Raw genomic sequence first — 15399 nt, forward strand, 5'->3', positions numbered from 1 at the left:
GGACACGTCACGATCTGCTCAGAACATTTTCTTGTTTTAAATTAAAAAAAAAAAAAAAAAAGAAAGAAAGAAAGAAAAAGCTGGTTTGGTTTTTTTGGTTTTTTTTCACAAGAACCATAAAATGATACCATTCGGCCAGACAGAAACGCGCCATAAATTATCTACCTCGATCCGCGGCCCCGCCACCGAAACAACACCAAACCCCCCCAGATCCCTTCCAGCCCTCGCCAACACCCGTCTTAACAAGCTCCTCTTTGGTATCGCGTCCCTGAGAGCCCAGCAGCCCCAGAGACTCCCCAGCGTCCCCACTGCCCACCCACACTTCAGTAGTGCTCAGTCCCGCAGGAGTTGGAGAGAAGGAAGAGGGAGGAAGCAGAGGCCGAGCGTTGCGCAAGACCAGGCGTGGGAGTGAATCACGGCAGCCGCCAAAACCCAGCCTCCCCGTGGCACAGAACACTTCCCCTTTCCGACCCAGCACCCACCGTCCTAGGGAGCCCTGAGGCAGGGGGACAAGGAGGGTGACCTTCCTCCCCCCCTTCTCCCTGTACCCCGCCAAGAAATAAGTCGCTCTGTAAACTCAGAGGTTTTGCCTTTTTTTTTTGTTTGTTTGTTTGGTTTTTTTTTTTGGTTGCTATTTTTTTGGGGGGGGCGGGTAGGTCATTTTTTTCCCTTTTTTTTTTTGTTTATTAAAAAAAAGACACGTGGGTGAAGGCCACGGAGAGGCCACTGTCCTCCCACAGCCCTGCACCTCTGGTACGATACATTCATGTGCGATGGGGTGTTTGCACTCAGTGGAATTGAATACTGATGGAGGAGTGAATGGGGGGTGGGGAGGGGCTAATGGTGATGACACCCATCCATCCATCCATCCATCCATCCATCCATCCATCCATCCATCCATCCATCCATCCATCCATCCATCCATCCATCCATCCATCCATCCATCCATCCATCCACCCTCCCTGGGTGTTTTTTTTGGCTAGAAGGCAACAGTCCAGACTCCTCCAAACCTCAGCACTGGCCCCCACATCACCTCTGCTCCTACCATGGGACCCTGCTGACACGGGGCTTTGCCCTCCCCAGGGCCAGGGGCAGAGGAGGGGAGCCCTCAGCTGCACAGGAGGGGATGTGACCCCCTCCAGCCTCACACCCTGAGAGTCTTGTCAGCTGCGCCACCGGGGCTGCTGGCGCTGCTGCCCTCACAGCCCTTCTTTTTCCGCAGGGTGTCAATCCAGCTGGCACTGGGGCGGGGGGCAAAGCTGGACAGTGCCAAGGAGCTAAGCCTCATGTTCTTGCCAGACATGATGAGCTCCCCGAAGCCCTCCTGATGGGAGAAGGCGTAGCCAGAGCGGCGTGAGCCCGCACGCCCTGCATGCCGCATGCACCGGTGCTGCGTCTTCTGCTTCTTCCGTACCAGCTGAGTGTAGCGCACCTGGGGACACAGGGCAGGCTCAGGGCCCTGGGGAACCCCCTCTCCTCAGGGCTGGGACCCTGTGACGGCTCCCACAGCCACGCACTCTCACCGTATCCGAGAGCTCTGGTTTCAGGTCCAGCTTAAGGAAGCGAAAGGCCACAACGGGCACGATACAGACTACGGCGGTGAGGGCGATGGTCAGCCAGACCGTGGGCTGGGCCAGCGTGTTCTGTGCGTTACCTGTGGGAAAGAATGAACCCAAGTGAGGGCCAGGCCAAGGCAGCAGCCTGCTGGGGTGGGGAGCGTGGGGCACACAGGGACTCACCCACAAAGCGGAACTGGTTGGGGAACATCCGGAAGAGGCCGTCGCTGTGCATGGTGAAGAGGATGGCGAAGTAGGCGGCCAGGCTGCCCCAGATGAAGAAGTGATTGATGGCCGTCCAGAACCCTGTGTCTAACCCGATCTAGTGGGGGGATGCAGGAAGAGACAGGGCTCAGGGGATGCCTGAGGTGCCCCGAGGGTCTGGGGCAGAGTAGCCACATCCCTACCTGCACACTGACGACAATCACGAGGGAGGTGGCGACAGTGACGGCGAAGGACTGGTAGTCGGCCAGCTGGGCACCGTCATCACGGGTGGCGTCAGCGAAGACGCCGTAGGGGATGAAGAACATGAGGATGGAGGTGTAGATGCCCTGGGCAATGCAGATGAAGAACTCCCGCTTGTTGAAGAGCAGGTTCAGCTGCCCAGGCTCATAGAGTTTTGGGTACTCCATGCTCCGCTGCTCTGGCACATCCTGGGGGCGTGGGCACCTCCCTTTAGCCCTGGGGAGGAGCAGCCTCCACCACAGCCCATGGATGACAAGGACAGCCCGACTCAGGCACCCAGGCAGCCCTTCTTCCCACAGGGTGGGTACAGACTCCTCACACACCCAGGGACCTCTCATTATCCCCTGCCATACCTGGTCAAAGACACCCATAGCGAGCACAGGCAGCGATGTGTAGACAATGTTGTACAGCGTGATGAAGTACTGGTCATACACTGTCTGTATGGAATAGAGCACTCAGCAGGGCACAAGACTTGCCCACCCTGTGCCCCAGCCAGCCCTGAGTCCCTGTGCCCACAGCTGCAGGGACAGGAGAGCTGTCTCCAGCCCCCCAGGACTGCCCACTCTGACCACAGGCTCCTCACACAGAGCACGCTGGATGCCAGGCTGTGCCTCCTGGCTCAGGATGAGTCCCCACGGAGAGTCCATAGACCTGAACACACTTCAGAGCTGAGGAGCCCTGCAGGAAAACCCTCCCCAGCTCTCAGTGAGAAAAGCCACCAACCCACCTGTGCTGAGAAGCCACAGAAGAAGCCAAACCAGAAGTGGACCATGGTGAAGGCAAAGTTCTTATAGAAGAAGTAGCAAAGAAACTTGCACATGCGCAGGTAGGACCAGCGCCCATGCACCAGGAGCAGGCGCTGGAGGAACTTGAACTGGGAGAAGGAGTAGTCGGAGGCCAGCACGGCCTGGATGCCTTCCTGCCCACTGATGCCCACCCCAATGTGGGCAGCTGTGGAGGGAAGGAGAGATAGGTAAAGAGAGGGCTGCCAGGAGCACAGGGGATGAGAGCAGCACCCCCAGCACAGGCACTTTGTTCCTGTGGGGCACAGAGGGGTGAGCACAGAAGCTCCCACAAGCCCCAGGACGGTGCAGGGGAGTGGCCTGTCTTCTCCTGTGGTCCCCCAGATCCCAGGCCTTACTCTTGATCATGCTGACATCGTTGGCCCCATCCCCAATGGCCAAAGTGACGGCTTTCTTGTACTTCTTGACCAGCTCCACCACCTGGGCTTTCTGCAGGGGTGTGACACGGCAGCAGATAACGGCCTTGCAGGCACATGCTGTCTCCAGGAATTCCACCTCCATGTCTGCCTCCAGTGCATGGGCCTGTAGGAGAGCAAGGGACAACTGGGATCACGGTACACAGCCAGCCCTTGTCCTGCCTGGCACTCCCAGGGCCCTACCAGGCTATGCCCGTTGATGACCAGGGCATATTCGCCCGCAATGGCTTCCAGCACTGAGGTCAGCTTGGAGGAGAGTTTCTCCTGGTAGAAGCCATTGCACACAGAACGTGACGCATCCATCATCTTCTCCCGGGCTTTCCTGAGGAGAGAGGGGGCACAGGGCTCCATCTCAGAGCCCTTCCATAGCTCTAGCTGCCCCAGCTGCAGCTGCGCCCCACACTGGCACTACTCTGTGTCCTCTGCCCCCCAGCCCTCACCTTAGCTCCTCTCGCACCTCCAGCACAGTGTGGCCTGTGACCACAAACACCTCTGTCATGTCATCTGTCAGCATCTTGCAGGAGTAGCCGATGTTCACAGCTGTTTCTGAGGACAGGAAACCAGGGGCTGAGCCAGAGTCCATTCAGGAGAGAGCAGTAGGGATCCCAGGCATGTGGAATCCAGCCCACAAACATGCTTATCTCCAGCCAGCACCTCAGCCACGCCTCACCCTGCTTGTCCCCTGTCAGCACCCAGATCTTGATGTTGGCCAGTGTCAGGATGGCAATGGTTTCGGGGACCCCCTGCTGCAGTTTGTCCTCGATGGCTGTGGCTCCAAGCAGCTTGGGGACCCAAAAAGGAGGTCATCAGGAGCTGCCTGCAGCCACCACCAGCCTCAGCCTCCAGTTCACCTACCATCATATCATGCTCCACCTCATCGTAGAGCCGAGCCAGGTGATCCTCACGGGCCTCAGGGGCACTGCCAGCTCGATGCAGCCGCTCAGACCAATCCTTGTAGTAGCTCTCCTCCAGGTCTCTGTAAGCCAGCACCAGAGTCCGCAGCCCCTCGCCGGCATACTCCTGCAAGTGGTCAGAGCTGGCTGTGCTGGAGACCCTGACGGTGTCTCCAGATCCCAGCGGTGTTCCTAGGACAGGGCACAAGCCCAGCTCAGGCTCCTGGGCAGCCACTCTGTCCTCCTCACGCTGCCTGCAGGACTTTGTCCTACGCACATTGAGGTGGTCGGTGGTGATGCTGGTCAGGTCCTGGTTGAGGGGGTGCAGCCGCTCCAGCAGGATGGTGTCAGCACCTTTGCAGTACAGCCGGATCTTGCCCTCAGGGCTGCGGACTGCAGGGAGGAGGGGAAAAGGTGCCTGGCTCAGGGGTGCAGGAGCAGGTCCTGCTCTGACCCCCAGCCATCAACATGCCAATGCCTCCACAGTCACATCCCCATCAGCGCTGGACTGGTCCCCCAGCACACCACAATGAGCCCCGTGCTGCAGCCCCACGTGGCCCTCCCAGCCTCCGTGCCGTGCCCAGGACCTCACCGATGACGGACATGCGCTTGCGGATGTTGTTGAAGTCCAGGATGGCCAGCAGCTGGTAGGTGATGGCCTGACCCAGCTCCTGCACTGTGATGGTCTTGGGCGTGCGGGACCGGAACACAAAGCCAAAGTTTCTGGCAGCTGTGACCAGTGCTCCCTCATCTGGGGACTGTGCCTTGTAGAACAGCTCCCCTGCAGACAGCATGGGGGTCAGTGACAGTGTCTTGTGACCCACAGGGACAGATCCTGCTACACGCCTACCTTCACTCTTCTCCTCGGACATGACGGTGTGACAGAGCGAGAGCAGGCGGAAGAACTCGTGCACGTGGAGGTCTCCCAGCTTGACGGCTTCCAGCAGGCTGGGGTCCCAGAACTGGAACCGTGGATCTGCCAGCGGGTTGAAGGAGAAGTCTACTGGCTCTGGCCTCTGCAGGGGCAAAGTTGGGGTTACACCCCCATAGCACTTAGCATGGGCAGGCTTCAAACTGACAGCACCCTTACCTCTCCCAGCTCTGCCTTGTGACCCAGCATGTCCTGCACATCACCTACAAAACAGGGTATGGAGTTAACTATGACAGAGACCCAACACCATGGCAGCTGCTGCTGCCTCATGACGCTCTGACTAAGCCCCCTTGTTCCCTTACTGCCTCAAATGGAGGTGGGGAGCCCCAGCCTGGCTCTGGCATCTGGAACTCACCATAGCTGTGCCCGTTCACTGAGCACTTGCTGAAGACCATGATATTCTGGGTGAGGGTGCCAGTCTTGTCAGAGAAGATGTACTCCACCTGCCCCAGCTCCTCGTTGAGGGTGGTGGTGCGGGCTTCAGCTGGCGTCCGGCGCTTGGCACAGTACATCTTCTTGTCCCAGTTGATGAAGTAGCTGTGCCCAAGCCGGATCACCTCAACGCTGCAGGGAGGATGGCTGGGTGTCACTGGGGCAGGGCAGCACACTGCTGAGCCAGTGACAGGCGTACACATGCCCACCCCAGACCCTCAGTGCCTTGGGCACTCCAGCATCCCGGGTGCCCCCCACGGCTTGCTAGCTCCCACACCCTTCCCGGGGGCTGGCCTGCAACCCATTCCTGCTGACAGCCACCGCTAAGCCAGGGCTGGGGACCAAGGCAAGGCACCCAGGGGGAAGCCCATGGGGCTCCCCAGGCATCTCACACACCTACAAACCCTAAACCCCTCCCAAGCCCACAGGGCAGACAGCAATGAGTGGGAGGGGTGGAGGTGACACGTTCTTACCTCGGGGCTAAGGGTGACAGAACCCATGCTGGGGAACGAAAAGAGAGAGAAATTAAAAGAGAGAGAGAAGGGGACAGTGCAGGAGCCTGGGAGCTGCAGGAGGGCAGAGCAAAATAGCCAGTGTGCAGCCAGGGCAGGGAGAGATGAGCAGCCAGACACAGCCAGGGGGCCCCTGAGGGACCTGTGGGGTCCTTAGGTCTTGGGGTGTCCCTGAAGGCAGACATGGCCTGTCACCAAGAGAGTAGCCCACACCCACCCACAGAACACACTGTTCTGCCTGTGGATCTCCATCCCTGTCTCCCCTCCCCAGAGGGCACCCCCAATTTCTCATACACCCCCTACCCAGCCCCTCTGCCCCCTGCCCTACCTCACATAAAGCGAGATGGGCACCACAGTGTTGAGGATGATGATGTAGGACCAGAAGGAGAGGAAGCCAGAGAAGAAGGCACTGTGCACCCCCTCGTCCCAGGGCAAGTAGATCTGGAAGCAGACGCCCACCTCGTGCTCCCAGATGGCATTGCCAATGGCCAGGATCACTCCCATGCACACCAGGAACCCAAAGATCTGGGGAAAGAACATTACATAAGAGCCCTGACTGGGTCAGAGCCAGGGCTCCCAGGATCTCCCTTCTGCATACCCAAAGCACCAGCGTGTTCATCAGCCGGTCAATGCTCGTCCGCTTAAATTTGGTCCGGCCGCTGTTCTGCATCAGTTTTGTGTCAGGTCCTGGGGAGAAGGAAGGCATCAGGGGATGTCTTTCCCTCCCCTCTGTGCAGCACAGCAGCAGCTGCTGCCTCAGCCCACCTGCAAAGATGACGAGGCCAAAGCACCACTCAGTGTTGCGCAGGATGCAGCCCCGCAGCAGCATGTTCTGGTTGCTCAGGGGATACTTGTTCTCCTTCCAGTACAGTGTCCCACCAAACTTGTCCAGCTTGTTGTTGGGTGGTTCACAGATCACCTCACCTGGGTGCACAGTATGGCTCAGCTGGGACTTGCCTTCTCCACAGGGCCACCTCCATCCCAGTGCTCCCAGCACCATCCCTGGCTCTCCAGAGATCCGCTTTGAGCCACAGAATGACAGTGCCACGTGGCTGGTCCTTGTCTACCAAGGGTGACAGAGGAAGGAAGGTGGGGGGCTGCCCCGTGGCAGAGGGATGGGCACAGGCACTCACCATCAAAGCGAGCCAGCTGGCTGGTGCTCCCCAGCTCTGCGGTGATGGGGATGGCCTGACGCACCTTCATGTTGGTCTCTCTGCAGACAGGAAGGCACCACATGGGTTAGAGACAGCCTGGCAGGGAGAGCCTTTGCAGGTGCTGGCCAGCAGCTCCTGCTCTGCCTGCAGCCCACCCTCACTCCCACCTCTTGCCTTCCCTGGCTCCCCAAGGTGAGCAGGGACACCTACCCATCCAGCTCTGCAGTCTCTATGTAGCACAACCCATGGGGTTCACTGCTGGAGAGGAGGAGGAGGTCAGCCTGCTGGGAGAGACTTGTGAAGGGTTGTGCCAACACTAGGACTCCCCCACGCCTTCCCCAGGGAAGCTCCTGGCCCTTGGATGTCCTTGGAACTCCCTGGAGCATCTGCAAAGGTCATCCCTAACCCCATGTGTCCTTTGCACCTGAGCCTAGCCACCATCAAGTGCCCAAATCCTCAGAGTTCAAAACACGGCTCCACTATGGCCCCAACTCTCCAACCTAAATGCAACTTCCAGGTAGGAAGTCCCTGATGTCCCCACCCTGGGCAGTGACAGAGGAGCACAAAAGCAAAGTGGGATGGCACCACACCCTTGCATGGTCCCTGTGTGCCAACCACCCTGCTGGAACCATACTTGTCTCAGGGCTGCACTCACCGCCACAAACTGGTTGTTCTCCAACTTGATGATGTCTCCAACACGGACATTCATCCACTGCTCCTGCTGAAGGCTGTAGAGGGGACAGCAAACTGTAGTCAGGCAGGAGCCCTGCCCTGCCCACTGCCACATCCCGCAGGGTCCCTGGCTCGCCCTGCACTGCTCTGTGCTCGTGACACTCACACTCCACTGATCAGGACCTGAGACTGCCGGTTGTTCACCTGGTTGTCACTTTTATGGCGGAACTGGGAGCAGGGGGAAGAGAGAGCAGAGTCAGCCTCTTGGGGATGGGGTCCTGCGCTCCCCCACCATCTCAAATGCCTTTGCCCCAGACACTGCACCCCTGCACAGCATCCCAACCCCCTGCCCAGTGGGCAGAGGGGCACAGGGGGAACCACTCACATAGTCATCGGTGGCATCTTTGACAGCTGTGATGGTTAAGACAAGAACCAAAGGCACGATGGTGGTAAACCAGGACAGTGAAGAGATCTGAGGAATCAGCTGGGGACAGGGAACAGGAAATTACACAGGAATCAGCCAGCCCCAGGATCATACTGCCCCTGCTTGAGGGTGCCAAACCTCCCCACTTCCAAAGTATGGCACTACTTGGAGCCCTACTGTATGTCCAGGCAGGGAAGGACTGCACTCACCTGCAGGATGAGAAGGAAGAGAAAATAGGTGTTGGCCACTTCCTGGAACTGCTCGAAGAGGTTGACAGGCAGGAAGGTGACAATGTTGTACTTGGAGGTCTTGATGCAGTTGCTCTAGGAACAGATGGGGCAAGAAGGGGGTTTACAGGCTGCTGAGGTCCCATAACCCCCAAAGATGAGATCACTCTGGAGAGCAGGGGCTATGGCTCACCATGCTCTTTGGGGGGGTCAGGCTCCTGCTCCTGTGCTACCTCTGGCAGCTTCCTTGGGAAGCCAATTCCTCAGGCTCAGTCACCAGCCAGTACCCTGGGACCAGCCTCCTCCAGCAGCAGCACCTGGCCCCCACAAGGGTGACCCCAACTCAGACCCCCTTTTCCCCTCTCTGTAGCCAGCTCTGCAGCAGCCAAGGATAACCTCCAACATGAGGAGAGGTCAAGGTGAGCACTGCCCTCCCTTGGCACCTTCAGAAGCTGCCCCATGATCCACACTGGGATGTGGGACCAGGCTGGGATCTGGGTAGAGCCGGAGGGTTCCGGGCCTTGGCCAAGGATGGGCTGAATCCTCCACATGGAGTGCACTGTGCTTGCCTGGCCCCACAGCTATACTGGCATTCATGTCATCAGCACCATTTTTTCAGGGACAAACATCTATTTTGTAGTCATAACACCTTCCCCCCCCGCCACCGAGGTGTGGGTGACTAAGACTCCAGCCCCACAGACCTGCCCGAGGAGCCCCGGGAAGGGGTTCAGCCCCCCCTCACTCACTGCGTACTGGAACTTCTCGTTGTATTCCCGTGCGTTGGCTCGCACTCGACGCTCTTCCTCTACAACACAGCGCCCTGTCACCCCCATGCACCCCGAGACCCCCTGTACCTGCAGCCAGACAGCCCCAAAATCCTGAACCCTGACATCCCAACCTCCTCTCCATCCTGAGAGCCAAGCTAGCCCCAGAACCCCAGAAGACAGGGAACAGGGAGTCTCCCCAGCTGTGTTATGTGTCCTGTGCTCCCCCATGCCAAGACCTGTACCCCTGCACACCCTGAACCCCAGCCTTGCTTAACTTGTACCTCCACTCCCAAATTCTGCATCCCCAGATCCCCCCAAGCCTGCACTGTGAGACCCCCAGCTCTACTTACCTGTACTCCCAGAGCCCCAGATTCTGCATCTCTCTGCTCCCTCAGCTCGGCACCCCGAGGTCACCAGACCCTTCCAGCCCAGACACTGCCCCCCAGAGGATACCTCTGCTCCGTCAGCCCTGCTTTGCTGCATTCTTGGATCCCCAAAGTCCGCACTCCCAGCCCCGCTTAGCGCCGGCCCTGCACCCCCATCTCTGCACCGCCGGCCCCATTTCTGCTCCCCCGCCGCACCCACCGCCCCGCCAGTGTCGCGGAGCCGCTGGCACCCCTCGGGCATCTCTCGGGGCACGGCCCCGGCCCCGGCCCGAGCAGCCGCAGCCGGCCCGGCCCGGCCCGGCCCTCCCGCCGCACCGCGTTACTGGGGCAACAGCCGCACCGGGGCCCGAGCGGGACCCATCCGGGCCTCTCCCGGGCCCAGCGCGGCCCCGCTTACCCGGGGCTCGGCGGGCCGCGCACCGCTCCATGTCCCGCGGCGCCGCAGCCCATGGGGAGCGGGCGGGCGGCCGGGCCGGGCCGGGGCCGCTGCCTCTGCCGCCGCCTCAGCTCCCCATGGCCGCGGCGGCGCCGGTCGGCGGCGGAAGTGAGGTGGGGGGCGCGGGGAAGCGGCGGAGCGCGGCCGCGGGGCCGGCCGAAACTGCCGCCCCGGCGGCGCCCTGGCCAGCGGGGCGGCTCCTGTGTGAGTTCGGGGGGGGCAGAGACAGCCCCCCGGGTTGCCGGGGGCAGTGCCGGGGTCTCGGGGACACCCCCGGATCCCAACCACACTAGCCACACTAGCAGCTCGTTTCCCCCAGGCTGGGGTCCCCCTGCAGCAAGGCCTGGCTGGCCTTCCACCATATCCCTGCACCCCCATGCCCATAGACAAGACACGCCGTGCTCTCAGGACTCTTTTAATGCTGTGACAGTAACTGTGGGGGAGACTGTGCTGCTGGCGCTTGGTGGTCGGGGATACTCGGCAGGCACTGTCTCCCCAGCGTCCATTTCCTTGGGTGACTTCACAATGTCTGCGTCGATGGCAGTGTTGACTAGAACGATGGAGCCCTGCTCTGCCAGGACTTCGCTGTCCTCCTCCGGATAGTGGAAAGCCACGAAGAGCTGGTACAGGTACGTGCCCACGGCGGCCCCCAGCAGTGGTGCTACCAGTGGCACCCACCACCACCCATTGCCCCTGCTGAGGGTGGGACAGGGTAGGCTCAGCATCATCCCTGCCATCCCCAGCTCCCCCCCTTCCCTCTACCCACCTGAAGACCTCTGGGCCCCAACCTGCCAGATAGGTGAAGAGCCGGGGCCCGATGTCCCGTGCAGGGTTCAGGGGGCAGCCACAGTTGGCCCCCATGGAGACCTCGATGGAGAGCACCAAGAGAGCCACAACCACTGGTTCCAGGCCCTTGGGGACAGGCTTGTTGCGGGGGTCCATGATGCCCATGACAACCACTATCAGCACCCCTGTGCCGATCACCTGCAAGGACAGCACAGCAGCTCAGCACCACGGGGACTGAGGGGGCTGGGGGAGCTGACAGTGGCACCCACCTGGTCCAAGAAGCCATTGGCAACAGACACAAAGTCAGCAGGGTAAGTGGCAAAGATGGAGGCAGTTTCTTGGGGGCCAGAGACAGTAAGGGTCCCATTGCTATGGTGCCAGATGGCATCTGGGGGCAGAGGCAGAGTATGTACATAAGCCTGGCCTCCCAAGGCCAGGTACTTATGTGGGGCTCTCTTGTCCAATACTGCTCCCCCATACCATAGTAGAGGATGTAAACAGCTCCAGCAGATATGAAAGATCCCAAGATCTGCACAACCACAAAGATGGGAAACTTCCACCAGGGGAACTGCTCTATCAGGCACATGGCTAAGGAGAACGCCGGGTTCATGTGGGCCCCTGCAATGGAGTAGGGAGAAGGGCTGGGAGTGGAGGGTCCTGGGAGACTCAGAACCAGGGGATAGCAAGAGCTGAGACCCCTTCCTCTGTCTCACCAGAGATTCCCCCTGCCGTGTAGATGCCTGCCATGACACCCAGGGCACCTCCCAGGTAGCTGGTGATGATATTCCCCTTCGTCTCATAGAAGGCGATCTTCTGTGCAGCGCTGGCCAGGGTGATTGTCTGGAGAAGAGGGATGTAGCCCCACCTCAGCCCTGGTGGCCTTGTGCTGAGACCCTCCCACCACTGATACTGCAGGGCAGCAAGGCAAGGGCTATGCTGGTGTTGCACCCCTGGTTTTGCTCCCCAATACTTGGACACCAGACAGGGACTGGGAGGGAGGTGGTTACTGCCCTCACTTGTGGTTTTGATGGCAAAGTAACCAAATTATAGGCAATTAAATAAACTGCTTTCTGTGGGGAGGAGTTGGGGAAGAGGTACCACAACATAGCCCCAGGGACAACATTTGCCATCATGGGATGTGGCCCAAATGCTAAGAACAGCACCAGAGCCCCAACCTTTGCCTGCTCTGAGGCAGGAGGTATCAAGGCACACACTGCCCAGCACCACACCCTGATTGCACTGGAGCCATGGCACAGGGTGGACCATGCTGTGGGAACAGGGTCCAAGGGGGAGGACAGGCAGTGCCGAGTTGCACGTTTGAGTGTGGCACAGCCCCAAACCCTTCCAGCCTCAAGGGGCCAGCAGCAGAGCCCGGGGACCCCTGGCACCTGCCACCACGACGCCATCAGCCCTGTCACACACACATGACACCCCCCCCCCAAACCACCTGCGTGCCCTGCTTACCATCATAACGAAGGTGGCCAGCACCTCAGCCAGGCATTCCCGCACCAGCTGGTTCCGGATGCGGAGCAGACCCTGGGCTCTTGTCAAGAAAGAAGTGGTGCCCATAGTGCCAGCTGGGCAGAGGCAGCAGTGGCGGCGCTGGCGGTGCTGAGAGTGGTGTAGATGTCTAATTCGCAGCAGGTTTTATGAGCCCCACAGCCAGGTGGGTGATTATGTGCAGACTTTAAACCAATCATGGCTGCACCACGGGAGACGCCTGGCAGCGACCAGAGTCCTGTGTGTGGCCGGGGACACCTTGTGACAATGCTGCACCCCAGCAGGGCAAGGGCGGGTAGGAACACCCTGAGCCCCAGGTGGCCGTGAGGAGCCATGACCTCACTCAGGTGAGCAAGCACAGGTATTGCCTGGCCAGGAACCCCCTTTATCCCTGCCCAAGCCACAGCTGCAGTCAACACTAATTAAGAGAGCCTGGAAAGGCCTCCAGGCTGGGCCAGGCCCTCAAGAGTAGCGCAGGGGAGGCATTAGCACAGCATCGGTTAGGGAAATGGGAGAGGGAGGTAGGAAGGGAGCAGTGCAGGCACAGGAGCCCGGCAATCACCTGCACCCCCGAGGCAGCCCCCCATAGTCATCCTGGTGGACAGGGGGAATCTGCCTCCAAATACATGAGATTCCAGTCTGAAGGAGCATGGACGGTCACCGTTTAGCATAAATAGACTTTATTGCTTTGTACACACATACACTTGACCCCCACAAGGCTCCCTGTGGCTCTGCAGCGCTGCAGAAGGTGGACAGCCTCCAGCCCAGGCACCACTTCCCAGCAAGATCTGACCCATCTACAACAAAAACAGGTGGTGAGAAGAGACTGCTGCCCACTGCCTGCTCTGACAGGCCTGGCAAGCCCAGGGTCCTGCCAGCCTGCACCTGTCACACATACAGGCCGCTTAATCAGGGCTGGACACAGCTACCAGCTCGAGAACCAGCGTCGGAGGAAGCTGCTCAGCACAGATGAGGGGCCCAGGTTGGCAGCAGGAAGCTCTTCTTGCTGTGGCCACGTACCAGCAAACTGTGCCAGCTCCCCTGGGAGGGCAGAGAGAACTCCCTCAGTGGGGCCCCCGTCCACTCTTTGTATCCTCCCCAGAGCCCCACTCACGGTCATCCATGTTGAGCACCTCCTCCTGGTAGTCCTTGCTCTGCCCATGCTCCTTGGTGGTGGTGATGAAGGCCTGGTCCCCCCTGCGGCGTGTCACCGTGGTCTCCCGGCGGCCCTGGCTGTCCTGCACAGTGCAGCGCTCCTCCACCCCCTGCGCACAGCACCGAGCCCTGAGAGACTCCCCAGGCACGGGGACAGTGTCCCCAGGCCTCCCACAGCCCTGCTGCACCTGCAGGGACACTCACCCCGTCAGGGAGAGTCACTTTGGTGACAGAGACGCTCTGGAAGTAAGAGTGGGACCTGGGCTCGTTGGGTCTCAGGATGGTCCCCAGCCCAGCGGAGGAGACCTGGGAGTCCAGGTCTGGGGGGAGAGGTAAGGTGGTGGCCACAGCGTGGGGACATGCCCCGGAGGCTGTGGCAGCACAAGCGGCTGGAGCAGGGAGGGCAGAGGCTCCTCAGCCCTTGCTCCCAGCACTCACCTTGGTCTTCCTTGAGGCCAGGAGGAGCTCGGTGAGCATCTTCCAGCTGCAAGACAAAGCCACGCACCACTGACTGCAGTGATGGGAAGCAAAGTGCGACACTGGGGCAGCACCGCACCAGCACAGAAAAGACTGCCGCTGAGGGAGGCAGAGCCCAGACCCCTCACCCACCCCTAAGAAGGGTCTCCATGGCCGGGCCAGATCGCCGGAGCTCCCCGGGGCCGCGGTGGCAGGGGGACTCTCCGGGTGCTTCAGCATCGAGTCCCGCAGCGGTCGCCCTGCGCTGCCTTCACCGGGGCCGGGCAGGGCGGGCTCTGGGCAGCACAAGGCCGTCGGTCAGGCCGAGGGGCTCTGAGCGGCCCCGAGAGTCTCGCTCAGCCCTTCCCGTACCCACCGAAAGGCTGCTGGGGCTCGGCCCAGAACCCCCCCAGGACTCCAAGGAGCTCGCCCATGTCCCGGAATAGCTCCTCGAAGGCGCCGCGGGAGGAGCCAGGGCTGAATCCGAAGCCGAAGTCCTGGGGGGGCTGCGACATGGACGGGTCCCCATCCTCCTCCTCCTCCTCCTCGTCCCACGCCGCGCCGCCGAACATCGGGTCCCGGGGTCTGCGGGACCGGAGCAGTGAGAGACCCGGACAGCCCGGAGCAGGCGGAGGAGGGCCGGGGCCGGTGGGGCAACGGGCGGTTGAGAGAGGGACGGGTGCGGGGGAGGCTGGGGGCACCCAGGGGACGGGCGGGGTCCCGGTCACCTGCACCGTCCCGGGAACCCGAAGAAGCCGCGGAACACGTCGTAGAAGCTCATCCCGCTCCGGGTCCCTCTGGGTCCCGCTACCCCGTCCGCCCGGGTCGGGCTGCCGCCAAGCGCCGCGACCGTAAAGCACCGCCGGCTGTCGCAAGGCGCTGCGGCAGCGCGGCCGTCCCGTGCCACCCCCGGGCCCCGAGAACCGCGCGGGCCGGAGCCGCCCCGCTGGGACCGGCGCGGGCCCCCCAGAGCCGCACGGGCCGGAGCCGCCCCGCTGGGACCGGCCTGGGCCCGCGGCACCGTGCTGTTTGCACCAGCTACCCCGGGAGTGCCCCGAGCCCTCGGTGGGGGCGGTGCGGGCTGGCGGGGTGTCGGGCCTCAGCCCCTGCTCTCCCCCAGCCGAGCTCCGGAGCCCATGCCAGCCCCACGCGGCCCAGGAGGGCTCCCGCTGTGCCCCGGCCCGTGACCTGGCAGCGGGCAGGCACTACTGCCAGTGTGTCACTGCCCTCGCCGGTGCCTGTGAGCACCCTGCCGCCCTGCCCGGTAAGCTCGCGGAGATGAGGGGCTGGCAAGAGCAGCCCTGGACCCCCCAAAGGGAAGACCAGCAGCACCATAGCAGTGGGGACACAAGGCAGAGCTCAGTAGGAAGCGGAAATGAAGGGTGAGGGTCTCAGAGAAGGGAGGGCAACATTCCTGTGCTGCCATCT

General features: G+C 61.1%; 3 protein-coding genes across 11 annotated transcripts; all 3 read right to left on the reverse strand.

The window, feature by feature from the left end:
• Positions 1-84: 84 nt before the first annotated feature.
• On the reverse strand, positions 85-10159 carry ATP8B2 (ATPase phospholipid transporting 8B2). Of its 7 annotated transcripts, none has more exons than XM_050984669.1 (27): positions 10036-10159; positions 9239-9290; positions 8468-8581; positions 8220-8318; positions 8001-8062; positions 7818-7890; positions 7373-7548; positions 7142-7221; positions 6774-6932; positions 6607-6695; positions 6337-6533; positions 5420-5628; positions 5224-5267; positions 4984-5149; positions 4726-4914; positions 4411-4526; positions 4096-4260; positions 3911-4022; positions 3681-3786; positions 3424-3562; positions 3163-3346; positions 2749-2972; positions 2375-2458; positions 1964-2209; positions 1740-1878; positions 1524-1654; positions 85-1432 (listed from the first exon to the last, which is right to left on the reverse strand). In XM_050984669.1, exons 1-27 carry the CDS (start codon positions 10086-10088, stop codon positions 1145-1147), a joined length of 3696 nt encoding a protein of 1231 aa, XP_050840626.1. In that variant the 5' UTR covers positions 10089-10159; the 3' UTR covers positions 85-1144. The 7 variants fall into 7 exon arrangements, with proteins under 7 accessions (XP_050840626.1, XP_030086696.2, XP_050840627.1 ...); XM_030230836.2 differs by having other exon boundaries at positions 7373-7446; positions 10036-10158; XM_050984670.1 differs by having other exon boundaries at positions 9232-9290; positions 10036-10158.
• Positions 10160-10370: 211 nt separating this feature from the next.
• On the reverse strand, positions 10371-12437 carry AQP10 (aquaporin 10). 2 transcript variants are annotated; one of them, XM_009099146.4, is made up of 6 exons: positions 12325-12437; positions 11574-11700; positions 11341-11478; positions 11130-11248; positions 10841-11058; positions 10371-10770 (listed from the first exon to the last, which is right to left on the reverse strand). In XM_009099146.4, exons 1-6 carry the CDS (start codon positions 12427-12429, stop codon positions 10479-10481), a joined length of 999 nt encoding a protein of 332 aa, XP_009097394.1. In that variant the 5' UTR covers positions 12430-12437; the 3' UTR covers positions 10371-10478. The 2 variants fall into 2 exon arrangements, with proteins under 2 accessions (XP_009097394.1, XP_050840712.1); XM_050984755.1 differs by lacking the exon at positions 12325-12437 and having other exon boundaries at positions 11130-11660.
• A 586-nt stretch (positions 12438-13023) lies between these two features.
• Positions 13024-14851, reverse strand: HAX1 (HCLS1 associated protein X-1). 2 transcript variants are annotated; one of them, XM_030230761.2, is made up of 8 exons: positions 14700-14851; positions 14348-14556; positions 14125-14267; positions 13954-13999; positions 13720-13835; positions 13475-13625; positions 13290-13401; positions 13024-13157 (listed from the first exon to the last, which is right to left on the reverse strand). In XM_030230761.2, coding segments are annotated over exons 1-8 (831 nt in total). In that variant the 5' UTR covers positions 14753-14851; the 3' UTR covers positions 13024-13156. The 2 variants fall into 2 exon arrangements, with proteins under 2 accessions (XP_030086621.2, XP_030086620.2); XM_030230760.2 differs by having other exon boundaries at positions 13259-13401.
• Between the last annotated feature and the right edge of the window lie 548 nt (positions 14852-15399).

The sequence above is a fragment of the Serinus canaria genome, chromosome 25 (assembly GCF_022539315.1).
Source record: "Serinus canaria isolate serCan28SL12 chromosome 25, serCan2020, whole genome shotgun sequence".
NCBI lineage: Eukaryota > Metazoa > Chordata > Aves > Passeriformes > Fringillidae > Serinus > Serinus canaria.

What these genes read in the sequence shown, in the direction of transcription:
- ATP8B2 (XM_050984669.1), bottom strand. Translation starts at nt 10,088, where the DNA reads ATGGGCTGCGGCGCCGCGGGACATGGAGCGGTGCGCGGCCCGCCGAGC. An exon ending in AGGTGGAGCATGATATGATG is followed by an intron (nt 4,023 to 4,095) that starts GTAGGTGAACTG and finishes TGGGTCCCCAAG; the next exon opens with CTGCTTGGAGCCACAGCCAT. An exon ending in CAACCAGTTCCGCTTTGTGG is followed by an intron (nt 1,655 to 1,739) that starts GTGAGTCCCTGT and finishes TCTTTCCCACAG; the next exon opens with GTAACGCACAGAACACGCTG.
- AQP10 (XM_050984755.1), bottom strand. Translation starts at nt 11,660, where the DNA reads ATGAGACGAAGGGGAATATCATCACCAGCTACCTGGGAGGTGCCCTGG. An exon ending in CCAATGGCTTCTTGGACCAG is followed by an intron (nt 11,059 to 11,129) that starts GTGGGTGCCACT and finishes CTGTCCTTGCAG; the next exon opens with GTGATCGGCACAGGGGTGCT. An exon ending in TGGGGCCCAGAGGTCTTCAG is followed by an intron (nt 10,771 to 10,840) that starts GTGGGTAGAGGG and finishes TCCCACCCTCAG; the next exon opens with CAGGGGCAATGGGTGGTGGT.
- HAX1 (XM_030230760.2), bottom strand. Translation starts at nt 14,752, where the DNA reads ATGAGCTTCTACGACGTGTTCCGCGGCTTCTTCGGGTTCCCGGGACGG. An exon ending in GGGTTCCCGGGACGGTGCAG is followed by an intron (nt 14,557 to 14,699) that starts GTGACCGGGACC and finishes CCGGTCCCGCAG; the next exon opens with ACCCCGGGACCCGATGTTCG. An exon ending in CGAGCCCCAGCAGCCTTTCG is followed by an intron (nt 14,268 to 14,347) that starts GTGGGTACGGGA and finishes TGTGCTGCCCAG; the next exon opens with AGCCCGCCCTGCCCGGCCCC.